The sequence below is a fragment of the Heterocephalus glaber genome, unplaced genomic scaffold (genome assembly GCF_053883595.1).
Source record: "Heterocephalus glaber isolate CG9 unplaced genomic scaffold, H.glaber_assembly_v1.0 deba00001547, whole genome shotgun sequence".
Lineage (NCBI taxonomy): Eukaryota > Metazoa > Chordata > Mammalia > Rodentia > Bathyergidae > Heterocephalus > Heterocephalus glaber.
The window spans coordinates 4558157-4586016 of NW_028258340.1; the positions used below are offsets into that span (position 1 = coordinate 4558157).

General features: G+C 38.3%; 1 protein-coding gene across 5 annotated transcripts in view; it reads left to right on the plus strand.

Moving 5' to 3' along the window:
- Nucleotides 1-27860, plus strand: part of Efhc2 (EF-hand domain containing 2) — a 261879-nt gene that overhangs the window by 183834 nt on the left and 50185 nt on the right. For all 5 annotated transcript variants that reach the window (XM_087189834.1, XM_087189833.1, XM_087189837.1 and 2 more), the window contains one exon: nt 2616-2746. In XM_087189834.1, coding sequence (XP_087045960.1) covers nt 2616-2746 — 131 coding nt within the window. The remainder of the gene's footprint in view (nt 1-2615; nt 2747-27860) is intronic.

The window sequence follows — 27860 nt, forward strand, 5'->3', positions numbered from 1 at the left end:
CTTCAGTTTCCTTGTCTTTGAAAGCAAAGTAGCATCGTTGCGTTTTTCATAAAGTTGTTAGGTAGATTAGATATGATGATAATGTGAAGTAGTTAGCTTTGTGTGGCCCATGGTAAGCTTAGTCATTGTAGCAATAAATTAAGAGTTCTCTTTCCAAACACAGGGTGAACCTATACCTTGATATGAGATACACTCATGATACTTGACTTAGGATTGTGGAACTTAGGACTTTTTGACCTTACCATGGTGCAAAAGCAGTATGCATTCAGTAAAAACTGTATTTCAAAGTTTGAATTTTGCTCTTTCCCTGAGTTAGCACTGTGTGGTCCAATCCTCTGTCGTGATGCTGGGCAGTGGCACCAGTAGCTCCCCATCAGCCCCACCATCGCAAGGGGACACAACTGGCACTGTGTGGTAGTTTAGATGTATTCAGTGTGTTTACAACATCAGATATTTTCAACTTACAATTGGTTTATCAGGATATAACCACATCACAATTTGAGGACGATCTGTATATAGAAAACATGTTTTATTGTTTTTGTTTTTGTGGTGCTAGATTGAACTCAGGGCCTCACACACACTCGACCACTGAGTTTCACCCCCAGCCAAAACACATAGTTTTAATATATAAAGAGCTTTTCTCCTTCCTGAATGATAAAAGCAGGATAGGGCATTATCTGAAATCAGCATCCCCAGTGAAAATTGCATAATTTTTTTTTTGTTGTTTTTGTTTTTTTTTTTTTGGTACCGGGCATTGAACTCTGGTCCTTGCGCTTGCGCAGCAGGCGGTGAAACCACTGAGCTAAATCCCCGGCCCGAAAATTGCATAATTTTAAAACTACTTTTAAGAAGCAGAGAAAGATGAATATGTTCTTTAATACCAGTCTGAGTCTTTTCAAAAGAACTAATAGATCCTATTATTGAAATAGGAGACAGGAAATGATGCAAAACGGAGAGGGAGTGGGGGCTCCAGTAGGTGCCAAGACACCTGGGTTATATTCTCGTGGAAAAGAGGAGCTTTATACTAAATTACCATCAATGTTTTTATTCTAGAATTTCCTCTTCTCATTTTTGATCTCTTAGCTGTAATTATTTACAACCTTATGCTTTACTGCATTGAATAAGAAGTATTCTTACTGAGTCAAAAAGCTAATCACAAAGTAGGAGGCAGGGACAGTGAGCAACCCAGAGAATGAATGTGTGGGAGTTATGGTGCCCATGTGGATCTTGGACACTCAGCCTTGCTCTGATCAGCGCATCACATGGTGGCCAACAGATCCAGGGGAACCCATTCTAAAGATCAGGAGAAAATGAGAGTCTTAAGTACCAGAGTTTGAATTCTCATTCTTTTCATTAGGGTCTGTCAATACTGGGCTGGTATCCTAGGGTTACAGGGAGGAGGCTGAGGTGGAGGCACAGACTGTTTTCTGGTCTTTGTGGTTTGCTGTCCCTTAAGATAATTTTTCCCAGATCTGCATCTTAGGCTTATGTCTCTTGTTCCTAAAGTCTTAACTCAGGAGGTCACAAAGCTAGTAATGTTTTCTCTGTGTTGGCCTCTTTGGGTACACTGTGTGCAGTCTCTTTGTAGGCCATCAGAAATATTGGGTTCCAGTCATTAAGAAATCAAGCAATAATGAGTGCTGATATGGCTGTGGTGAAAAAGGAACCCTCTTTCATTGTTGGTGGAAGTGCAAACTAGTACAACCATTATGGAAATCAATAAGGAGATTTCTCAAGGAACTGAAATTAGAAATTCCATGTGACCCAGCTATGTATACTAGGTATCTTTCTCAAAGAGCTTAAGTCATCATACTACAGTGAGATATCCATACCATTATTTGTAGCAGCACAATTCATAATAGGTAAATCCTGGAAGCAGTCTGTATATCCATCAACAGACAATTGGATAAAGAAAACGTGCTATCTGTATATAATGGAATACCTACTTGGCTATAAAGAATGACACATTTGGGGCTGGAGATGTAGCTCAGTGGTTCCGGCACCTGCCTTGCAAGGGCAAGGTGCCGAGTTCAATCCCCGGTACCAAAAAAAAAGAATGACACATTTGAGACATTTGTAGAAAAATGAATGCACTTAGAAATTGTAATGTTAAGTGAGATAAACTGGATACACAAGCTTAAATACCATATGCTATCTCTTATTTGAGTAAAGCAAGGCACAAACAAAGAGTATAATAAAGGATGGATAGAAAGGTACAAGGGGATGGATCTCTTGCAGTAGGAATGTAGTCCAAGGGAACGAGGGTCAGGGGTTAGGAAGAGGGGAAGGGGAAATAAGTAGAATAAAGATATACCATGTACAGGAACCTAATAACCCCAATTAATGTGAACATTATGGGCCATAACATGAGCTAAGACAAAATATCAACAGGAATGAAAAATGGGATAGAGGACCTGGAGGAGTAGGGAGAGGAAGGAGAGGGAAGGAGATTAAAAAAAAGAAAAAAATATATACATGTAACCATTCTGCCAAGACAATTGTAAACTATATGAACTGCAAGCATGTACAAATAAAATTAAAAATCAAAAGAAAATATTGGACTCCAAAAGTCTCAGGCATATTTATTAAATATGTCTATCATTTTTCCCTTCTAGTTCCCATTTAGCAGTATTGAACTTGCCCTACAAAAGCTGAAAGAAGAAGAATCAAAATCAACAAAGATCAGGCAGGTATTTTCAGCTACTGACTGTAACCACACAAAGATGGTGGATTTTAATACATTCAGGTAAGCTATATTCTGCTACAACAGTCCTTTTATCCCTCATGATTGTCCAAAGAGCACAAAGAACAGTTACTTTCCGAATGATTCTTAATCAGTTTCCTTGCATTTGTAGTACTTTGAGGTTGTGCTCGTTTTGGCAGCGCATATACTAAAATTGTAGTACTTTGTGGTTAAGTGTTAGCCACTAATATTATAGTAAGTTCTATGCATTTAACATATAAGAGAAGTTTATAGGTGGAAACAAAGACAAAAGCATATTAAGTCACTTGGTCATGTTGTCTTATTAATCGTGGTGTTAAAAGATCAGGGGGTGTCAGGGAGGGTGCATCTGAGTGAGAAAGGCAGAAAAAAAGTACAGCTAAGAGCCCCAAAATGTTTACCTCCAAAATCTGGATGGCAAAGGGATAGAAATACAACTAAGTTGGAAAAGGTAGTGAAAACTTTACTGATTATCAGAGGAAAGGTAATGTGCGTGTATCTCTATGTATATATGGTCAGACACATGTATTCTGAAAGACAAAAATACAGGAATCAAGGGGAAAATATATGACATTAGTTAGAATTATCATAAGAAATCATGAACAATAAAGATTTTCTGTAAGGTAAAGCAGAATTCTGGGACTGTCCAGTGAGTGACCTAGGCAAATTTCCAAACAGCCGAAACAGGGAAATTCAAATTCAGGGTCTAGCACAATTGTGAGAATTCTTAGCTTGAAAACAAAGTGAATGGAGTGTTCAGGAGAATGTAAATTAAATCGTGTGTGGAGGACAAAGGAGACTTTCTCTTTAGGCTGAGAATTTTGGCTCCTGAGAACAATAGTGGATGAAGCTATATAGTAAACTGGGTTTAATGTACTCAGAATGTGAGCTGAAGTGAGGTAGCGAGCCCAGACGAGGGTAGCAGGGAGGTCTTTCCAACTTTTTGTCTAAGGCTGCCTGTTGCATCACTACCTGGTGGCCTACAGCCCACAATGAGGCCTAAAGTGTCCCATGAGTTCTTCTGTTGCTTTAACAAAGCTCTTTTGTATCTTCAAAATGTACTTGTAAGAGAAGCAGTCAGAGGACATACTTTTATTGTTTAGAATTCCCAACCTTCTTGGATCAGTAAGAATTTATAGTTCTTTGTTATGTTCATAGGCACATACACATGTTCATGGTGTTCTGGAAAATAAAATGGTGACAGATTAAAGAACAAAGATAATTATTTAGGCCATGAACTAATAGAGAGCAGTGGAGGAGAAAACAAATTTCCAGCAGAAATGAGGGAATGGTTTTGTTTTATTATTTTTTTGTCCCTTTACAAAAGCATCCATTCTCTTCTCACAAAGACTACTGGAAATACTTTAGTGAGTTCATGGGTTTTTTTTTTTTTAATTAGTATATATTTGCAATACATAGTAATTACATTCACCTTGGGGCATTGGTTCATATACATATTGCATTTTGATCATTTTTATTCCCCTTCCCTCCATGCTTTTCTCTCTCCCACTTCCCCATATTCCTTTCCCATCTCCACAAAGTCTATCTCCCTGTTTCCTACCATTTCTCCTTTATTTTGCAAAGGAAAAATTATAAGAAAAGGAAAAAATGGAAACAAAGTTTTTGTAAATAGGGAAGGGTAGAGGGGCTGAAGGGAGGACAGGGAATGGGGAAAACATAAGAACCAAGATACATCATGTACAGGTACAAGTACCCAATGATAAATGTAAATGTATTGTATGCCTAAAATGTACCAATAAAAGAATTTAAGGAAAAGAAATTATATTTCAAGTTTCTCATATAACTGAAACCATGTGATATTTAAGCTTCTGTGTCTGGTTTAGTTCACTTAGCATTATAGTCTTAAGATCTATTTATTTTCAAACAAATGACTCAAATTTATTCATCTTTATGGCTGAGTATTACTCCATTGTGTATGTATCATATTTTCTTTATCCATTCATCTGTTGATGGGCCTATGGTATAGGCTGCTTCTATAATTTAGCTATTGTGAATTGCGTTGTTATAAACATAGCTATGCACATATCACTATATATCATGACTTGAACTCTTTAATCATGAGGATTTTTGGGAAGTACCTCAGCTAGGCAGTATAACCAAGGAAGAGAAACTGCTCTCCTGGTGGAAGCCTGACTCAAATTATGGGTGAGGAAAAAGGGTTGTCACACTGTGTGATTGGAGGGGTGGCTTCAAAGCACTGCATGCTCTGAAAGAAAAAGCTTCCCATCCCAGAAATTCCTTAAGACAAAAATCAGCTCAGGTTACACCCTTCCTGAAAAAATCCTTCAGTGGTTTGTCATTGCCCTTCCAAGATCCAAACATTTGACTGAGGCTAACAGGGCCTTGAGTGATATGACTGTCTATATTTCTAGTCTCACCAGTTGTTTTTCCCCAGCCCTGTCCTCTGACTTTGCTGGCTGCTTTTTAGTTCCCAGTCACATCAGGCTCTTTCCGGCCTCTAAGCCTGTGCACATGCAGTGGTCTCTGCCCAGGAGGCCCTCTCACCACCCTTCTTTCCATGTGGAATTCTTGGACTCATTCCTCGAGGGGCTTTCTTTCTCCACTTATCCTATGTAAAGTAGATTATACACTGTTATTCTTAGTCCCTTGTTTATGTTTTTCATAGCACTTAGCATAGTTTGTGGTTTTAGAGATCTGTTTACTTGACAGGAGTGTGTTTGTATTTGTTTTCCTCTATTCCAATGTGAGCTCTCTGAGACCAGGGACTTTGATGTCTTGTTCACTGCAGTATCCCCAGCCCTTAGGGCTGGGCTCAGTACAAACAAAGTTATTGAATGAATTAATAAACTGCTAAATTTATTCCTTAGAGCAGTGGTGGTGAATCTATGGCATGCGTGTCTCAGTGGGCTGTTTGTATCATTGAAAGCTCGAAAAGTTTTACCATTACTGCCTTAGAGATTCTAGTTTGGAGGTATTTGGAGTGTCTCTGTATTAGCCTGTTTTTTCATTGCTATACCATAATACCTGAGGCCAGGTAATGTATAAACAAAAGAGGTTTATTTAGCTCACGGTTTTGGGGGTTCAAAGGCCTGGTACCAACATTTGCTCAACTCTGGTGAAGACCTCGTGACAGATGTTATTATGGTGGGAGCACATGCAGAAGAGATCATATGGGGAGATAATAAGTCAAGAGAGTGGAGAGGGGCCAGTATTTTTTCTTTTATAAAAATCTGGGAAGAACTAACCAGGGCCCCATGAGAAGTATATTAATCCCTTCATAAGGCAGTGCTCCTAATTACCTAATCACATCCCACTAGTCTTCACCTCTTAACAGCTGTACCTCCTCTCACATCATCACACACATCCATGCTTGGGGTACAGATCACATCCATACGTGAGGAGTCACCAAATGAGAGTATAGCCAAGAGTCACAATGTCCTGGTCCGTATGACATGCTCACAGTGAGACACTGAGCCCTCTGGGCTTGGGACTCCACTTCTGTGCTTGGCTCACCACTGTCATTCCCTGCACACTGGCTTCAGTCCTCTTAATGATTCTCACACACCTGCCTGGGTAAAGACAGAGGAACAACATAGATGATGGTCACTTCAAGTCATACCTTCGTTTAATTCTGTGCTCAGTGCTTTCATTAGTAAATACTTCTCTTTTACGTGTTTGTGTGTGTATTCTGACTCTTACCAGGAGTTAACCTGCTTTAGTCTTATCCCTAATCACAATGCCTAACAAATGAAGGATTAATAAGTATGAGTTGATAATAAGTATAATAAGTATGAGTTGGATACATTTTATGTAGCCCTTACTGCTTTGGCTGAAACCTTTCCCTTGACCTGGAAATAGGAATATCTCTGGGATATCTCCCCTTGGACTCCCTTGCCTAAGGAAGATCCCAAATAACTTTCCTTAAATCAACCTCATTTTCCTCTCTCATGAAATTGTATCTTGGGACCGTGTCCTGGTAAAAGTCACTATGTATGTTCCCTCAACTCAGGCCTGAGTCTTGCTTGACTCTCATTTCCCTTCTGTCTCACTTTTCCTACTCACACTTTGGAACTGTATTTCTTACCTACCTTTGGAAACTTCCCAACTCTCCATCCCCAGCTTCAGAGTTGTAGATAGCAGTCTATGAGTCTTTCCCCTGACTCTCTGGAAAGTTGCACCACTGATATTTTCTTAACTGTTATACTACAGTGATTTGCCAAAATGACCTTCTTAAAATCTGATCAGATCATTCCTCTGCTTCAAACCCCAAATCAGTTCTTAGTTGTTTTCAGGAAAAACCCCAGCTGTTCAGTGTAATGTGAGTTTGGTCATAATCTGTCCCTTGCTTACCTCTATCCCCTTATTTCCATCTTGCTACAAGAATACTTTTTTAGAATCCACTATTTATTGAGCACATACTATGGGCTAAGCAGCCTGCTAAATTCTTTATATCTTCTGTCCACATGGAACCCCTGAGCTGTTACTTGTTTACTTACCTGCCTCCACAATTCTGCCAAGTACAATAGATGTTAGTTGAATAATTTAATGAATGCTTCTATTTCTTGAGGAACATTCAGTCTAAAGCTTGCAGCAAACAAATAATTGATTACTTTTCACGAGGCAGGGCCATCTGTCTCTAGCTTTTTGGAGTCAAGGAAAGCTAGACCCCACCCTCACCAGCCAAATGACTTGGGCATCCCCACATTACCTCCCTGCCTCTCACTCTTGTCTGTATATTAGACTCTGAGGTCCTTTCTGTGCTCTTGACATTCTGAAACTCTTAAAACTGTAGGGTTATCATACTATTGTAAACTGTTCCCCATTCAAATTTATATGTTGAAATAGTCGAGAAAAGTGGAGGCCGAATTGCAGAATAGGCCTCTGTGCTTCACCTCTGTAGGCCTGAGAATCTGTTCAGCTCAGATGCCTGACTCGCTTCTTATATACCTGGGGCCTCAGAGCCCAGACCTGCTGTGTAGTCCAAGTCCCTCCTTCCTCTCAGGAAAACTTTGAGGGTGGGGGCTTATAATCTCCTTTTGCATGCAGTGTGGAGAATGGTGCTTTTTTTTTTATTTATTTAGGTGGGGAACATTTCTCTTTTGCCTGGTTTAGGTCATCATTTCTGCCTCTAGGCTGGACCTATTTCTGTGAGACCCTTTCTTCCCAATCTGTCAGATTCTACCTATGAGAGCTACTGTTGTATCTGAGGGATTGCAGAGAGTCTTTATCAGCACAGGGTGTAGGTATCAGCAGGGAGCAAGGTCATGTTTCAAACAGTTGAGTACATGGGCAGGGTTGGGCTTCCAGTTCTGCTCTCTTGATTCAAAACCACAGGCAGCTGCAGCCACAGTGTGGACTCACTGCCAGAGAAGATGTGGCCTGGGCCTCCCTCTGTCCTCCATTCTGAGCCTTGGTCTGCCCATCAGAGATGACACCTGGCTCCATGTAATTTGCATGTGTTCATCTCTTATTCCTACTTGGGCTAGGATCTCAGAGAACTGTACCAGTTTCATCTATAAAGCACATAATACCACCTCCTGCATAGAGCTGTTATGAATAATAAATGTGATCATGTTTGTACTTTGTACTGTAGCACACTGACTAGTGCATGGTGGATACTCAAAAAAAGTGCAAACCTGTATGCCAATACTTGCAAGTTGACATCACCAACAATAGTTGTAAGTATCTGTGCTGTTGCAGTATGGGGTCATTCAAAAACATTCTCTAATAAATGAGATTGGAAAAGAAACTTAAAAAAAAAACCTTGGAGACCATGAAGATGGAAAATAATAAACATCATCATTTGTGGATCCAGATTAGGAGACATTTATATAATCTACCCTGTTATTGACCTTTTCTTTAAGGAAGCAGATTGTAAATTTAGTGCTTAGAACATAGTAATGAACTCATGCCAATTTATCTAAGACAGTTATCTCTCTCTTTATATGGTTTTGCTCTGTCTTTATTTGGAGTACTCTGTGTACATTGCTGTTGGTGTTTTTATTGTACTTTGTCTAACGTCTTTTAAGAATACTACTGGTCTATGAACCCATATTAACAAAAGCAAAAATAAATTCCTAAAGCATTCAAACATAGGTACTTATTAGGAATCAAATAGATACTTGTCAGCATTTGTAGCATATGTTCAAGATGAGAACCTCAGCATATATTTTTCAAAACGGCATTTCAACTCTTCCTGAAAAAATTAAATATAAATAATGTGATGTATTAGGAAGAATGCTGACGAGTTGCTTTGCCAGGAGGAGAAATTTCTAGCAATTTTGAGGGCCAAGCACAATAATTCTCACCTAGGAAAAAGTACATTTCATTTATTCCTTCAATTTATTGACCAATACTAGTCACAGGGCCCCGAACATACACTTAGAAGAAACACAGGAAACCAGATTTTGTTGAACAGCACTGATGCCTCTTTTCACATATATATCATGTTGTTTTATAGATAAAGCAAAATTCAGAATGAAGTATAATATGGTCATATTTGTCCCCCAAATTTAATGGTCTCAGTGTGCATGTGTATTTATATACGTATTTCAAGAAATGTAAATGCTTTGAAAAAATTGGAAAAATTTGAAAAAAATGCTTTGAAAAAATTCTATCAGACTATGTACTAGGTTAATAGAGTGTGCCTTATTTTTTTAAGCAGTGAATAATTGTAAAAATAAACAAATACATACCTATATGTATGTATTAAATAACAATTAAAATAACTTAAACAAATGAAACAAAACAAAACAACCTGGGCAAAGAGCTTTTTGAACAGTTTTTCAAAAAGAATAGTTTTATTTCTTAAGTTTCCTGGAAGAGGTAATGACAGATCCTGGCGGAATGTTCAGAGAAAAAGTAACGAGGCTCAAAATTAAAACAGAGCAGTATTCAAGTTGGTGCAGTTGATATGTTACTTTCATTATTGATGAGTCAAGTAATCTTAGTGGGCTTACTTAAAATTCTTATATTAATATTTATATTAGTATAATTAGAAAATTCTACAGCTTTAAAATTAAATTTGAGATAGAATATTCTTTGTAAATTCCAAATTCTTACTAGATGTGTTCCAAAATCTTACCTATTTATTTTACCCAATGTTGTATGAAGATTTTTTTAATGTTCAGAAAAATTGAAAGGAGTGAACCATGAACACTTGTATATCTACTGTTCTAATATCTATGTCTTATTTGATTTTCTTTTTCACCCATCTCTCCATTTAGTATAATGTCTCTTTATCCGTCCAATAATCTATCTTACATTTAGTACATTTTTAAGAGAATCAAGGATACCAGTTATTTCCTTCTGAATATTTCAGCATGGTTACCATTTGTTTATAGTTTTTTTCTTTTGTATGTAAAATTTATATTCAGTAAAACTCACAAACATTAAGTGCACACACACTGAGTTTTGATGACTGCATGTACCTGTACAACACAACTCCCAATGAAGACACAACATTATCATTAATATACAGAGTTCTATAATGGTCTATCCTAGTCAGCCCCTACCCATATACCCGATTCAAGGGGCAGCCACTATTCTTATTTTTTCCTGTTCTACAATTTCATATAAATGGAATGGTACAGTATGTATGCTTTTGTGGCTTCTTTCATTCTCTATTGAGATTCATTCATACTGTTGAGTGTATCAGTAATTCTTTCCTCTATAGTACTGAGTTACCATTCTGTTACATGAATATGCCATCATTTACTTATTCATTTCCCTGCTGCTGGATGCCTGGCTTATTTCCAGCTTTTGGTAATAAAAATAAACCTGCTATGAGCATACTTCTTCAGATCTTCTTGTGAGCATATATTTTTATTTCTCTTAGTTACATACCTAGGAATCGAATTGTTGGATTATACAGTAGGTATAATTTTAGCTTTCTAAAAAACCTTGTAGACCTTTTCCCAGTTTTTATACCAGTTCATATTCCCAGTTGTACATTGTCAATATCACCTCTATGTGCATGCATTTATCTATAAATCTCTCTAGTTTGTCATTTCTTATGGCTGAGTAGTACTCCACTTTATAAAAAACCCCCACATTTTCTTTATCCTGTCTCCAGTTGATGGGCAATTGGGCTGCTTCCAAGTTTTAGCTATTACAAACTGTGCTGCTATGAACATGGAGGCACATATATCACTGTGGCATGATTCTTTTAATTCTTTGGGGAAGATCCCCAGCAGTGGAATAACAGGGTTAAATGGGACATCCAGTCCTAGTTCTTTGAGGTATCTCCATACTGATTTCCACAGTGCTTGCACCAGTCTACACTCCCACCAGCAGTGGAGCAGGGTTCCTCTTTCCCCACAGCCCCGCCAGCATTTGTTATTGGTTGATTTCATGATAGCAGCCATTCTTTCTGGAGTGAGGTGGAATCTCAGCATTGTTTTCATTTGCATCTCTCTAATGACCAGTGATGTTGAACATTCTTTCATATGTTTATCTGCTGCATTTACTTCTTTGTCTGAGAAATGTCTGTTCATTTCAGATGCCCATTTTTGGATTGGGTCTTTAAATTTGGGAGGTCTGATTTTTGTAAGTTCGTTATAGATTCTGCATAGTAGACCATTGTCTGAGGAACAGCAGGCGAAGATTTTTCCCTACGTTGTGGGTTGTCTCTTCACACTGTTGGTGGTTTCTCTTGCTGTGCAGAAGCTTTTTAATAAGAAGAGATCCCACTTGTTGATTGTTTGTACTACTTCATGGGCAACTGAGGTTTTGTTCATAAAATCTTTTCCTACACCAGTGTCTTCAAGAGTTCTACCTAACATCTCTTACAGCTGGTTCAGCGTTTCTGTTTTATTATGTAGATCTTTAATCCATATTGATTGTAGTTTAGTGCATGGTGAGAGATATAGGTCTAGTTTTAATCTTTGGCAGATTGAAACCCAGTGTTTTCACCATCATTTATTAAAGAGGCTATCTTTCCTCCGGTGGGGATGTTTGGCTCCTTTATCGAAGATGAGATGACTGAGCGTGTCTGGAGTTGTTTCTGCATCTTCTAATCTGTTCCACTGGTCCTCAGGTCTGTTTCTTTGCCAGTACTGTGGTGTTTTTATCTCAGTAGCTTTGTAGTACAGTTTCAAGTTGGGGATTGTGGTACCCCCTGCCATGTCTCTGTTACCTAGAATTGCTTTTGCTATTCTGGGTCTCTTCTTGTTCCAAATGAATTTTTGGATTGTTTTCTCAAGGTCGGTGAAGTATGCTGCTGGGATTTCAATTGGGATTGCATTGAATCTATATAGCAGTTTTGGAAGTATGGCCATTTTTACTATGTTGATCCTTCCTACCCAGGAGCAGGGGATGTCTGTCCATTTTCTGATATCATCTTCAATCTCTCTTTTCAGAGTGCCATAGTTTTCAGAGAAGAGGTCTTTGATTTGTTTCGTTAGGTTGATTCCTAGGTATTTCAGTTTTTTGGATGCTATTGTGAAAGGAATTATTTGCCCTATTTCTCTCTCAGTGAGTCTGTTATTCGTGTAGAGGAAAGCTATTGATTTTTGTTTGTTGACCTTGTATCCAGCTCCTTTACTGAATTTGATTATTAAGTCTTAGAACACTTTTGGTGGAGTTCTTCAGGTCTTCTTTATAGAGTGTCGTGTCATCTGCAAATAATGACAGTTTGACTTCTTCATTTCCTATCTTTATTCCTTTTATTTTTTTCTCTCGTGTAATTGCTGTGGCTAATGTTTCCCAAATTATATTGAACAGGAGTGGTGATAGTAGACATCCTTGTCTTGTTCCTGATTTGAGTGTGAAGGATTTCAGTTTTTGACCATTTAGTATGATATTGGCTGTTGGTTTTTCATAGATGGCTTTTATCAGATTGAAGAGGTAGAGACCATCTCTTCCCATTGTTTGTAGGGTTTTTATCATAAATGCATGTTGGATTTTGTCAAATGCTTTTTCTGCATCTATTGAGATGATCATATGGCTTTTGTCCTTGGCTCTATTGATATGTTGTATTACGTTTATTGATTTGCATATGTTGAACCATCCCTGCGTCCCTGGGATGAATCCCACTTGCTCAGGGTGTGTGATCTTCTTGATATTCTTCTGTATTCTATTTGCCAGTATCTTATTAAGGATTTTTGCATCTATGTTCCTTAGTGAGATTGGCCTGTAGATCTCTTTTTTGTTTGAGACTTTCTCTGCTTTGGGGATCAGGTGATGGTTTCTTCTAGGAATGAATTCGGGCGTATTGCTTCCCTTTCAATTTAAAATTTAAAACTGAAACATCAAAAGTGGTCTTGGAAAAAAGGCCACATATTTCTGTTAAATTGGTCTACTGTCTATTCTTAGGCTGTTTTTATTTGTTGTTATAGTATCATGAATTGTCGTGATATATTAGATTAAATTCTTACTTTTCTTCAAATATACTCTTCTTCTTAGGTTTTTAAGTTTTCTTATCAATTTTATGACCACTTTGTGTAGCTTGCGGTATAGAAAAGCTAGTCAAATTATGAGTGGACGTATGGTGACTGTAGATTTTGGAGTAGAATTTCTATCTCTGTGATATGAGACCCATCTCAAAATATAGTATATTTTGTTTTATAATACTTTATATTTGTGTGCTCTTATAAGTAGTGTCTTTTTACTTAAAAATTACATTTCCTAGTTGATTGCTACTGGTGATTCTGAATGTTATTGGGTTTTTTCTAATTTTATATTGACTTCATTTTCCATTTTCAATTCTCAGTCTATAAATTTTCTTAGATTTTATTTTGGACAACACCATATAAAGTATAAATAATCCAGATTTGCTTCATCCTTTTGAATCTATACGATATCTTTTCTGTATTTCTTATATTTGCCACCACCTACAAGAAGCAACATGGAAAACAAATTGTAATTGCAGGTAATCCTGTTTTTTCCTGACTTCAAAAGGGATATTTATATTTCATTATCAAGTACGAAACTTTTCATAGGTTTTTGGTAGATACATGTTTTATTTAGAATTTTCACATCTTTTCATAAAAGAGATAGGTCTGTACTTTTTCCTGTCTCATACCATGTTTGTCCACTTCAAATATCAGTGCTGTATAATAATCTTATAAAATGTGTTTCAGAATATTCACTGTTTCTTAGAGCAGTTTGTGAAAGGTAGATTAGTTCCCTGAAGGTTTCTGTAGGTTGCATTGTCAAACCATATGAGAGTATTTTCTGTACATAAATTAGCTAATGATTTACTTTCTCTAAGGGCATTGATTTTTATTTCAGCTATTTATGTATTCTTGAGTTGGTTTTGAAAATAAATTTCCAGGGCCAGGGATGCAGCTCAGTGGCACCGTCCTTGCCCGGCAAGTGTAAGGTCCTGAATTCAATCCCCATTACCCCCACCACCACCAAAAAAAGAAGAAAAAAGATCTTCCTTGTCATCTAATTTAAAAATTATATCATCTTTTTTGCCGTATTATTGTTTGATTTCCGTCTTTTCTTTTTATCATCAATTTTATCAGTTACCAGTTTTTTCACTTCACTATATTTCATCTTCTTAATTTGTTTTTAAACTTAGTTTTCCATTTTATTGATTCTTACTCTTGTTTTAGTATGTCCTTCTTTATACTTTCTCTGTGTTTATTTTCTAACTTCTTGCGTTGGACATTTATTTCACTGATTTTCAGTTTTTCTTTTCTAAGAAATACACTTAAGGCTTTAATTTGCCTTCTGAGTACTACTTTAGCTTTACTGTGTTTAGTGTTTATTATCCTTGCATACAGTATACTGATGAGTTTGTTTTGTTCTCCAATCTGCCAATCTGTGTCTTTTGATTGGGGAATTGAAACCATTCAGATTGAGAATTATTCCTGAAAGGTATTAACTTATTCCTGTCATTGCATTATTTTCCTGTTGATGATTGCCCCCTCTTTTTACTTAACTCCTAATATTTTTATTCCATTAGGCTTTTTGCCACTATTGACTTCATTGTCCCTTCATGGACAGATCTTATTTCTCCATCAATTTTGAAAGATAGTTTTGCATGATACATTAGTCTGGGTTGGAAGTTGATTTCCTTCAGGGCTTGAAACACTTCACTGTAACTTCTCTTGGCTTTTAAGGTTTGTGCTGAGAAGTCTGTTGTAATTCTAATGGATTTACCTTTATAAGAGATTTTTTGGTTTCTAAAAGTTTGTAAGATTCCTTCTTTGCTTTTCATGTGTCTTCTGAAAGCTCAGATTGTTTTGTTTATTAAGTCCATTATTTAGTTATATCATCTTTGAGCTTGCCAAATAACTTATTGATCTGTATTTTTTTCTCCATATCTTCTTTTATCATTTTGTGTAATTCAGTTGTTTGGCTATTGATTTCCTCCCCATTGATGGGGAGGGTGCTTTTGGAGGCATTTTGTTGCCTTTTTTTTGGTGCTAAACATTTCAGGTTGATTATAGTGGAAAGACTTGTTGCTAGCATGGAGATCTTTTTAGTTGGCATCTGCTTTCCACTGATGTACTATGGGCATGGCTAACTATAGGCCTTTGCTTCTGTCTGAAGATCCTGTCCCCTCTTGTTAATTTGGGGGGGTGTGTAGCATAATTGGTGTCACAGTTCTTTGGAAATTAACTGGAGTATTATTGACAACACAAAGATGAACCAGATATTGCCATATAGTAAAGACCAATTAATAGCAGTAACTATGTCACACTGGCAATAGCAACAAAATCAGCAACAATAATAGAGTCGAACAAACAAAAGAGAAAAAAGTAAAAAAAAAAATTCTTCTGTTTTTCAATGAGTGGTTTATTTCCAGGGTCTATTGTATTATAATCCACCATTTATAGGGTAGGGATAATGAGTCACTACTAAGACCCATTTTGTTTCTACACTCACATTTTTGTCTGAATGCTGAATCCTGCCCTGCCTCTCCTGGTGTGCATGGTCTGTCAATATAGTCCACTCTAGAACTATATTAACTCCAGAGCCTCCCAGTTGCCATGTCCTTCTGTGCATCCCATGTCATGGCTTTTTCCACCTAACTTTATGACCTTTGGGTTTTCTCTAGAGGCACCTCTGTACAACCCAAGCTATTGCAACTGTCCAGGCCAAGGCATATCCCTGATCACTTTGGCAGATGGGGAAAATAAATAGACCACTGAGTCTGTCCTTGGATGTAGACAGCACGGTGGAGGGTGGGGTCAAGCAGACCATTGGACCTAATGCCAGTACCTTCAGACCCAGTCTTCTCCTAAAGCCACACCCTACCAGCCTGGCATCATAACTCAAAGGGTGGGACCCTCTTGTCCTTTCCAGCCTGAGCTTAAACTTTTCAGGAGGTCTTTGTCTACCCTGGGTCCTCCCTCTGATTGTTTCTTGTGGCCATCTCCCACCCAGTCACTGTGGTAGGGTAACCCCTGAAACCCTAAAGTACAGTTGTTCTGTAGCTCAGTCTTAAACAATTAACCCCTTCCCAAAATGGTTCCTTATGAAACTCTCAAATGTGGCAGGTGCTGCTGCACTGGATATTCTTCTCCAACTCTAGCCTGTCATGTGGAAGGAGTCACTTTCAGAGTAAAACCACATGCTGTGTTTGCAGTTTACAATAACTGGACTTTTCTTGGAGCTAGTGCTACCACCCCAGTCTATTGTTTCTCCCTGAAGCTGCTGACCCCTTCCAGGCTTACCTTGTCTTAGCAGAGATAGTTCCTCTTCCAGGAGCCAGGCCTACCTTTCCAAGACTGCGTCATTGTTTCCTCTGTATCTTGGTTGGTTTCTCCAGCTTCTCTGTAGTTTCTGGTTTTCCTGTCAGCTCCCTCCCAATTCCCAGAGATCTACTTCTGTTTTTCTCTTTACCAACTTGTTTTCGACGGTCTTGATTTCAAGTCTCAGAGAGGCTGCATTTTGCTTGCAGTCTTTACGCTGCCATTTTTAATCCCCCATTTTAATTCATGTATAAATATTTTCTGGTATTCTTGTTTGGTTTTTTTTGGTACTGGGAATTGAACTCAGGAACTTGCACTTGCAAGGCAGGCGGTGGAACCAGTGAGCTAAATCCCTGTCTTTTCTGGTATTCTTACAATAAGGAAATTCTAAAAAGATTTTGTCTAATTGCTGAAAGTTTGTTTTTTTTGTTTTGTTTTGTTTTTTTGGTACCAGAGATCAAACTCGGAACCTTGCACTTTTGAGGGAGGCTGCGGAACCACTGAGCTAAATCCCCGGCCCGAAAGTTTGTTTTTAAATTTCCAAATATGTATGAGGCTAACTTTGAGTTCTTGATTTTTCTTTTTATTACATTTGTTGGAAAACATGGCTTGCATTATACTGAATCCTTAACATTTATGGAGACTTGCTTTTTAACTGAGAATAAACTCTGGTTTTTGGAAATGGATTTTTTTTTCGTCTTCAAGTTTTAAATGGGTAAATAATCTGGATTTACAATTATTTTCCTTTGACCTTTTGAAGATATTGTTCTGTTCTGCCCTCCATTGTAAATTGTTGGTAAATCTCTCATTAATATAATTGTTTCTTTGTAGTCAGAGGCCCCCTTTTTTTTTTCTTTCGTTGCCTTTCCCTGTTTGACATTCTGCAATTTCATTACAAAGTATCTTGGGGCTGTTTGTAATTCTTGAGTTTGAGAATTATTTTGAGCTATATATTTCTTCCAATAGCTTCTCTTGTCCATTTTCTCTTTTCCTTCCCAAATTCTTCATCTTTGTTCCATGTCTCTTCTCTCTTAGTCATTGTTTTCATTTATTTTCATGTTTTTTTCATTCTGTGCTGCATTGTTTGAATTTTCCTTGAATCTTTCAGTTCATTGAGTCAGTTGCTGCACTTTCCAATTGTTTAGTGGAGATGCAGGTTTCTTCCTGACATATTATGTTTTTCTTATGGCTTCTGCATGTTTTCTCTAATTTGAATAATTTTAAACATAATAATGTCATAGTTCATTACTTATTTTTGTTCTGTTGTCCCAAATTTAAGGGGTACTACTAGTCATTCTGTTATATCTACTGATTCTCACTCATGGATGCTGCTTTCCTTTTGTGTTTTGTGAGTTTATCTTAAACTTTACTTTCTTCTTTCACCACAGAGTTCATTTGTTGCTTGGGTTAGCTCTTCAGCGTAGTATTTTTTAAAAAATCTTTTATTTTAAGCTAATTGTAGACTTGCAGAACAGTTTCTAAAATAGTACAGAGAGTATCCCCGCCCCCCGCACGCTTTTCCTAATGCTAACATCTTACTGTGGCATAATTCTCAAAACAACTTTGGGACGATACTATAAGCTAAAAATCCTTATTTGAACTTCAATAATTTTCCCTCTTATGTCACTCCAGTATCTCATCCAGGGCCCCACAGTAAATTTAGTCATGCTTCTTAGTCTTTTGCTGTGATAACCATTCCTCAGGTTTCCCTTGTCTTTTATGACCTTAGTAAACTTTTTTTTTTTTTTTGGTACTGGGGACCAAACTCAGGACCTTGCCCTTGAGAGGCAGGCATGGTGCCACTGTGCTAAATCTCTGGCCCTATGACCTTAATAACTTTTGAGGAGTAGTGATCAGTTATGTTGTAGAATGTTGCTCACTTTAGATTTGTCTGATGTTTTCTCATGCTTAGACCGAGACTATGTATTTTTTGGCAAAATACCATAGAAATGATATTTTGTCTTTTTAGTGTCTCTCATCAAAGGGTTAGTGATGTTTGTATGTCTTGTTGCTGGCGATATTGACCTTGATCAATAGTGTTTCCCAGGCTTTCCACTATAAAGTTGCTCTCTTTCCTTTTTTGGTTAATAAATATCCTGATAGAGATATTTTGAGACTATACAAATCCTACTGTACCTCAAACTTTCCTCCGCTAGCTTTCATATCTAGAAATAGAACTTTCAGAGTAGCTTTGTGTTTGCCTCTTTAGGTAGCTTATAGGTTGTCATATTTCATCTTAGGTTTGATGTTAATTTATTGCCTTGAAGCTTTACATAGTAAGTGGCTAAAATAAATTTGTGCTCCAAGTTCTTATTAGGCAAAATATTGGCTTTGAGTTCTATTAGATAAGGTTTTTTGGTACCTAGAGACTGAACTGACAAAGCCTCTTTGTCATCTTTCTTGGCCAGTGAGTGGTGTACTAATCTTTCTTTTACTTCAATTGCAGCCGTTTATAGTTCTGGCTTTCTGTACAGATTTGCCATGTGGCAATTTCAAATTCCTACTCACCAGGTCTAGAGATCTTGCTTGTCTCATGCCTGAGTGAGCATTAAAATCTAAGCTCTTCCAGGCACAGTCGTGCCTACCTCTAATCCCAACTGCTTGGGAAGCTGAGGCAGGAATATCCCAAGTTCGAGACTAGCTGCATCACTTTAGCTGAAAACCTGACTCCAAATTAAAAAAAGGGTGTGGATGCAGCTCAGTGGTAGAAAACCACTGAGTTCAATCCCCAGTATTGAAAAAAACACAAAGCATGCATATACCCCCCACATACACACACACATACCAGCTATAAGCTCTTACCTAAGTTTTCTCCTTTCCTTCCCTCAGCTGCTACCTACTAGCGTGCACACCTTCCTCTCTGCCTGTCAGTTCCTCCTTTGCCTTCACACCAGGGAAATTTCTCTCCTTTTTTTGGCCACAAGTAATTTCTTCCTATACTGTAAGTCTCTCTTAAATTACATTGGGGAAAATACTGACTAGACACATTATTATTAGGGAATGTCACATTATTATTAACACTTACGCTGAACTAGATTTGGCTGGGATCATATAGACCAAGTTAAAATCAGCTCCACTATTAAAAATCTTAATCACTCTCAGACTTTTTTCTATTTTTGAAGTATATCCATTCTTATAACCTCAAGTTTTATTGGATGCTAGAAAAAACTCTTGGCATTTCAGAATAAACAAACTGAATAATGTTGTGCCAAAGTAGAGTATTTCTTCTGTTTCTAAAGAGTGGTAAAAGAACCAATTCTTTTTCTGCAGATATATATATATATATATATTGTTTATTTCTTTTTCCATGATTATATTCTTTTGGGATTGGTTAAATCATTAACAGTGAAACTACTATTTCATCCAAAATACAATGTGCTAATGATCTGTTTTCTAAATTAAGTTTCTGTGAATAAAAGCAAGGCAGCTGTGTGGGCACACAGTTGCTAACAAATGACCTTGTACATGCCACCCATGCTTTCTTCTTTAATTAGAATCCAGATTTTGTTTAAAACATGGGAACAGTAAGTAGATGCTATTTTGTAGTTCCACAGAGGAAGAATTATGATGGAAAAAGTGGGATATAAGGTAGGAGGATACATTGGGCCAGGAGGGTAATGACATCTACACACACCACCATAGGGCAGGCCCTGCCTGACAGCTTTTCATTTCAGCGAATTTTGTAACCTAAGGTACTGGTTATGGACAGTGTACCTAATAGTACAAGATTAAACCATGTTAGGTTATTATTCATTCGTTCATTCAATAAACATGCAATGGGCGCCTACTATGTGACCAGTCCTGTGGCAAGTGAGAGAGGCCGAGATGTGTGAGCTGACCTTGGGGGAGCCAGTCTTACTTGTGTTCTTGCACTGCTAGTTTTGGGCTGCCCAATCTGAGTCACTCTTCCCACACTGTTTTGGAGGGGTCTGTCCTATGCTGTCCAGTTTTGTCCTGACTCCCCCAGCTCATGGTAATCCCTGACACTTTGAACCCATTGCATTTATGTTTAATGCCATTCAGCATGTCTTTGTATTCTCACATACATGTTCGTTGAAGAATGAATGATCAAAGGTGGTAACCTTTGTTTTGATCCAGTTTTCATTCTTATGGGTCTGATTAATAGGGGATTTTTAGACTTATTGTGGCCTTTCTTGAAGGGCAACTAGTTCTACCACTTACTAATAATTATATTCAGACCTAACAGTTCAGTGCTGCTTACTTTGTAACAGGTGTTGCATGAAATGACTCTACATATTAGCTTATTTACCCCACACAACAGTCCTATGAACCAAGCACCATCATATTCCACTTTGCAAGTGAGAAAACTGAAGGGCAGAGGGCTAAGGAAGTTACCCAGGGTCATATATTAAGTGTGGACCTGGGACCTGCACCAGGCAGTCTAGCAATTTCCTCCTATGGTAAGATTTTCTTTCAAACTACCTAAAGCTGATAATTCATTCTGTCTGTGCAGTGCCTCAGTTCTTCATCTATGAAACAAGAATAATTCAGAAGGTTACTGTGCAGGCATTAGATGAATTAACATGTGCTACATACCACAGCAGGAAATATCGACGACATAATTTCCCCTTTCTACGGACCCCATGGAGTTACACTGTGGGTATAGAAAGTATGTGTATGTGCCTCAGTGGCGCAGTAGCTTGCTTCACCAACTTAAGACTTTTGTTCTTTTTGAAGTTATATTCCTTGATTTTGCCTTTTCTAGAAGGCTGTCTTACGGAATAGGAACAGTTGAGATAGGGTTTTTAAAAGTTTCTTGGTATTTTTCCTTTCAACTTTTCTTCTTACTATTGTTTGTTTGTTTATTTATTTATTTATTGGTAATGGGGATTGAACTCAGGACCTTGCGCTTGCGAGGCAGGCATGGTGCCACTGAGCTAAATCCCTGGCCCTACATTTATTTTTATATTTATTTCAATTTTGCCTTATTTCAGAAGTGAAATTAAGATGTGTTAACAAAGATGCAAACAGTGATACAACGTAAAACAGGTATACAGATAATGATGGTAAAAGTAAACATCTAAGTAGGAAAGAATAGTGGGTCCAGTAGTGGGGCTGACCCATAGTGTATTTTCAGGTTTAAAGTTGTGGGCACTTACTAGCAGTCATCCACAGTCAGTACAAAATAGGAGACTAGAAACACTTACAGGACTCATGGTAGTCCTAAAGCAACAATAAGCCAATTACTGAAGGATAGGGATCCTAGTTTAGAACCCAAGAAAGATATTCTTTAGCCACTTAGCGAGAGGACCCTCCAGTCAGTGTATGGTGGTTTCAGTAGCTTCCTTTTTGGTACCCAGGGATGAACTCCAGCTGCCTGTTTCTATCAGTATTCTTCAGAAGAAAATGATAACTTTCCACCAGAATATGGGTTAAGCAGTTCTGCTAGGAGCATCCTGTGTCGTGGCCCAGGTGCCCAACTTCCTGAGGTCCCACTTCACCTGTAGTGCAAATGTGCCTCTTGCTAACCTGCTGAGAAGAGTACAGATTGGTGGGACTTGCGAGAGTGAGTCAGTCATCTGCTGCTGCAATTTCCGTGTGTATAAGTGGTGTCAAAATATCAGTGTCATACTAAATAAGCATTTACTCAGGTGACAGATCTGTGGGTTGGCTGGGGGCGTCCGCTGATCTGGGCCAGGCCCATTTGGGGCAGCTCTGTTCCAGAACAGCCTGTCTGTCTGTTCCAGAACAACCTGGTCCTAGTGTATGAGAATCAGCTGCAAGATGTCCTAAGACCAAAAAGAAAGTGATGGCCAGATCCAAGATTGTACAGAGTGCAACTGCCTGGGGACATTAGTGTAGTACATGTCTTGGGTGGCAGCAAGGTCAGGAGGAGGGATTTATATAATGGTCAGGACAAAAGTGATTTCATCTGAGTCAGGTACCTGGTTCATCTCAAGTTAATATCAAGGATATGAGGCCTACGTGGAGTGCCATAGTCTTGGTTCATAAACCTCTGCATCCACACTAGTGGTTTTGTCTGTGTATTGTGTGCTGGGAAATTGTGTAGGAAAAATAGACTGGGATTACTCAGGGATGATCATGGTGGTTATGACTCAGGATAGCTTTGGTCAGGTCAAGCTGAATCCCTATACCAGTGAAGGTGAGCCTTTTAGAACTTTCAGTGATAACAAACGGCCTGCTGCAGCACACATGCCATAGATTTGCCACCACTACCCTGTATTGTCATTCTCCTTTATGAAGTAGCTGGTTAGCCTGGTCATGTCGTCCTCATGGTGATGGCAGAAGTATAGTTAGTGAATGAGAAACATGCACAAAGCCTAGGCTCATTTCTGGTACACTTTGACTTGTACAAGTTTCTGTTGGCCAAAACAAGCCCTGTGGCTGACCTGGTTGATTGTCAAGGAGCATGAAAGAAACTGTGCATTTTAGAGGTTAAAACAACAGAGTTGCGTAGGATAGGGTGTTAGATACTCGGAGAGTAAGGAGAGTAGTATAGTATCCCACTGAAGAGAGGGGCCAAGCTCAACACCCTCTGAGGCACAGACTCCTTCTGCCTCCATACAGGTTTAAATTGCCCCTGCAGCAGGCTGAGCATGAACTGGCCATGGCTGTGGCTAGTTACTGGTGCAGCAAATTAGCTCTGTGCAAATTGGACCCTGTGAGTGACAAGTCTGTGGTCTGGGAAGGATTGTGCACTAATACCTGCCAGAGTGACTTACTCCCTCCAGAAGCAGAGAATATGGCTGGGCCCTGAAGTGGCAGGGAAGTTAGGGTTGTTAATGACAATTAGCTTCCTCATTTCATATTTTATCTTAATTGACATATGCTCATTTTTCTGTTATTTTTTTAAGTGGAAATGTGAAATACTTAATAGATGAGCATATTTCATTTATTTTTGTTTAGAGCCACATACACTGTATATAGGAAGCTATCAGCATATACATTTCTTCTATTACTTTTAAAACTGCTGTATTTAGGGCTGATGATCTGTGGTTACACACTAGGATTCATTACATAGACTTTAAGTACACAATGTTTAAAATAAGAAGCCCGGAATAAGTTGTCATTATATTACCTGGACTGAAAATGATTTCTTACTGATATTGAAAGTTTAAAAAGTTCTAGCCATGGGCTGGGGATTTAGCTCAGTGGTTCCGCCGCCTGCCTCGCAAGTGCAAGGTCCCGAGTTTGATCCCCAGTACCAAAATAAAAAAAGTTCCAGCCACTGTCAAAATGTAATTGAGTGGTTTGCCTTGGTTGTGCCTATGACTTCTGATTCAGATAAGTGATTTAATCCTGAACCCAGGGCTGTCCCCTCTCCAAGCTCAGAATTCTCCATAGAAGACCCAAAACAAATGAAAAAGTAGGCCATGTTGAAAATTTAAGAAATTTTCCTGCATCATATTCTGGTAAGGAAGTAAATTTTTAAATTTGTTGATGGATTTATACTTCTTCCCTTTCTGATTTATGTCTGGGCATGGGAGACCCAGTTGCCTTAGTGAGAAGTTGTCAGTTCACCATAAGCTCAGGATTGTACTAAGTGGTCCTAGGGAAGGGCCACTGCTAAGGGTTGCACAGATTGTGAGCTGCATAGCTGGGGGCCCTGTGCATAGAGAGCGTCTTGAAATTCTAGTGTCAATGGTTAGGGTATTGGAACAAGGCTTTCTGCTTTCACTCTCCACTTAGCCTCTTTTTTCCTTATCAAACCTCCCACCCAAATGTAGCTTGTTGAGCTCCAAAGCTTGTCTCCTCCCTCCGTCTCTCCCTGCTTCCCTCCCTAAATAAATTTAGGAAATTTCATACTTCCTTGGATATTTACGATAGAAACAATTGGATCCTTTCTTTAACTACTCCCCCAAGCACACACAGACACACACACAGACTCTCTCTCTCTCTCTCTCTCTTTCTCTCTCCCTCTCTCTCCCTCCCTCTCTCTCCCTCCCTCTCTCTCTCCCTCCCTCCCTCTACCTCTTCCCCCCCCCCAATCTGTAATAGAGCTTATAGTATTTGTAAACCACAGCTTCACACCAACTCTTAGAGTGCTCCACACATCTTTTTGTAAAGTTCACGAACAGACAGAACAAAATAGGGAAAGACTTGTACTAAAATTTATAAAACATTTTCTGTATTAAATATTAAACGAGAGGCACTAATAGAAAACTGGACACTGGAGAAAAATCGGTAGTAAACCAGATAATTGTCTTTAGAAACACTACCAAACAGAAAAAATAAGAAAGGGATTGAAACAATGAAAGTGAAGAGAGCAGAAATGGAAATTGTGACTTTACCAGATGGAAATAAAGTAATAGTCAAAGAAAATTTTGTGAGATCAATTATTTGTTTCTTCTGGGGGGGAAGTGCTAGAGATTAAACCCAGGCCCTCTTACATACTAAGCACATCCTCTACCACTGAGATAAACCCCAACCCTACAAAGCACTTTCCTAAACAAAAAAAGAAAAACGAAAACCTGGAAATTGAAAGAATTCAATGTTCCAAGCAAAATATATGAAAAGAGATCACTAAATATACCTTGATAAAAATTTTAATGGATATGTAAAAGAAAAAACTTGTAAAACTGACACAAAACAAAGCTTAAAGATACTCCCACCAACAACAGAACCAGTGACCTAAAACCAAAATGATTCAGCCTCAGGTAATGTAAGGAGGCAATGAATTAAATCTTTAGTGCTCTGAGGGTAAATAAGCTGGAGGCCAGTTGTTTTTTTCCCCACAGGTCAATAGAAATGTATTTATTTTTTTTAATTAAATTCTTTCATTGGTACATTGTAGGTATACGACACAATTACGTTTCTCATTGGGAATTGTACCTTTACATAATGCATCTTGGTTCTTATTTTTTCCCCACTCCTAGCCCTCCCTTCACGCCCTCCACCCTTCCCTATTTACAAAGACTTTATTTCCATTTTTTTCATTTCTCATCATTTTTCCTTTCCCTTCTTTCCTTTCCCCTGCCCCTCCCACTACCCCCTACCCCTTTGGACCTTTTCTTCCTATTTTACATTATCGATTATTCATTCTAATCATTGGTACATTTGAGGTATACAATATAATGACATTCATCATTGGAAATTTGCACCTTTACATAGTCTCTCTTGGTTCTTATTGTTCCCCCTTGCCCAGCCCTGTGGTCAACCCCTCCATTCCTCCCTATTTACAAAGATTTTGTGCCTATTTTTCCATTTTCTCATATTAATCCCATTCCCTTCTATCCTCTCCCCTAGGCCTCCCACTTCCTTCCCCTTTGCCCCTTTTCTTCCTATTTCACATTACCTATTATACATTTTAGTCCTTATTTACACTTTCAGTTTCTCACACCAGAGAAACTATTCGGTATTTACACAGGTGTGTCCTATTTATTTCACTTAAGAGTATCTCCTCAATGTGCATCCACTTAGCTATAAATGTCTCTAATTTCTCATTTTTTATGGCTGAGTAGTACTCCATTTTATTAAAAAATCCCCACATTTTCTTTATCCAGTCTCCAGTTGATGGGCATTTGGGCTGTTTCCAAGTTTTAGCTATCACAAACTGTGCTGCTATGAACATGGGTGCACATATATCACTGTGGCATGATTCTTTTAATTCTTTGGGGAAGATCCCCAGCAGTGGAATAACAGGGTTAAATGGGACATCCAGTCCTAGTTCTTTGAGGTATCTCCATACTGATTTCCACAGTGCTTCCACCAGTCTACACTCCCACCAGCAGTGGAGCAGGGTTCCTCTTTCCCCACAGCCCCGCCAGCATTTAGTATTGGTTGATTTCATGATAGCAGCCATTCTTTCTGGAGTGAAGTGGAATCTCAGCATTGTTTTCATTTGCATCTCTCCAATGACCAGTGATGTTGAACATTTTTTCATGTATTTATTTGCTGTTTCTACTTCTTTGTCTGAGAAATGTCTGTTTATTTCAGATGCCCATTTTTGGATTGGGTCTTTAAATTTGGGAGGTCTGATATTCTTAAGTTCTTTACAGATTCGAGATAGTAGACCTTTGTCTGAGGAAGAGCAGGTGAAGATTTTTTCCCACATTGTGGGTTGTCTCTTCGCACTGCTGGTGGTTTCTCTTGCTGTGCAGAAGCCTTTTAATAAGAAGAGATCCCACTTGTTGATTGTTTGTGCTAGTTCACGGGCAACTGAGGTTTTGTTCATAAAATCTTTTCCTACACTGATGTCTTCAAGGGTTCTACCTAACCTCTGTTTCAACTGGTTCAGAGTTTCTACTTTAATATTTAGATCTTTAATCCATTTTGATTTTAGTTTAGTGCATGGTGAGAGATACAGGTCTAGTTTTAATCTTTGGCAAGTTGAAGCCCAGTTTTTCCAGCACCATTTATTAAAGAGGCTATCTTTCCTCCAGTGAGGGTGTTTGGCTCCTTTATCGAAGATGAGATGGCTGAGTGTGTCTGGCGTTGTTTCTGCATCTTCTAATCTGTTCCACTGGTCCTCAGGTCTGTTTCTTTGCCAGTACCATGCTGTTTTTATCACAGTAGCTTTGTAGTAGAGTTGCAGGTTGGGGATTGTGATACCCCCTGCCATGTCTCTGTTACCTAGAATTGCTTTTGCTATTCTGGGTCTCTTCTTGTTCCAAATGAACTTTTGGATTGTTTTCTCAAGGTCTATGAAGTATGCTTCTGGGATCTCAATTGGAATTGCATTAAATCTACATAGCAATTTTGGAAGTATGGCTATTTTTACTATGTTGATCCTTCCTACCCAGGAGCAGGGGATGTCTGTCCATTTTCTGATATCCTCTTCAATCTCTCTTTTCAGAGTGCCATAGTTTTCAGAGAAGAGGTCTTTGATTTCTTTCGTTAGGATGATTCCTAGGTATTTCAGTTGTTTGGATGCTATTGTGAAAGGAATTATTTGCCCTATTTCTCTCTCAGTGAGTCTGTCATTGGTGTAGAGGAAAGCTATTGATTTTTGTGTGTTAACCTTGCAACCAGCTACTTGACTGAATTTGGTTATTAAGTCTAGAAGACTTTTGGTGGAGTTCTTGGGGTCTTCTATATAGAGTATCATGTCATCTGCAAATAATGACAATTTGACTTCTTCATTTCCTATCTTTATTCCTTTTATTTCTTTCTCTTGTCTAATTGCTGTGGCTAATGTTTCCCGAACTATATTGAACAAGAGTGGTGACAGTGAACATCCTTGTCTTGTTCCTGATTTTAGTGTGAAGGATTTCAGTGTTTGACCATTTAGTCTGATATTGGCTCTTGGTTTTTCATAGATGGCTTCTATCAGTTTGAGGTAGAGACCATCTATTCCAATTTTTTGTAGGGTTTTTATCATAAATGCATGTTGGATTTTGTCAAATGCTTTTTCTGCGTCTATGGAGATAATCATATGGTTTTTGTCCTTGGCTCTATTGATATAATGTATTACATTGATTGATTTGTGTATATTGAACCATCCCTGCATCCCTGGAATGAATCCCACTTGATCAGGTTGTATGATCTTCTTGATGATCTTCTGCATTCTGTTTGCCAGTATCTTA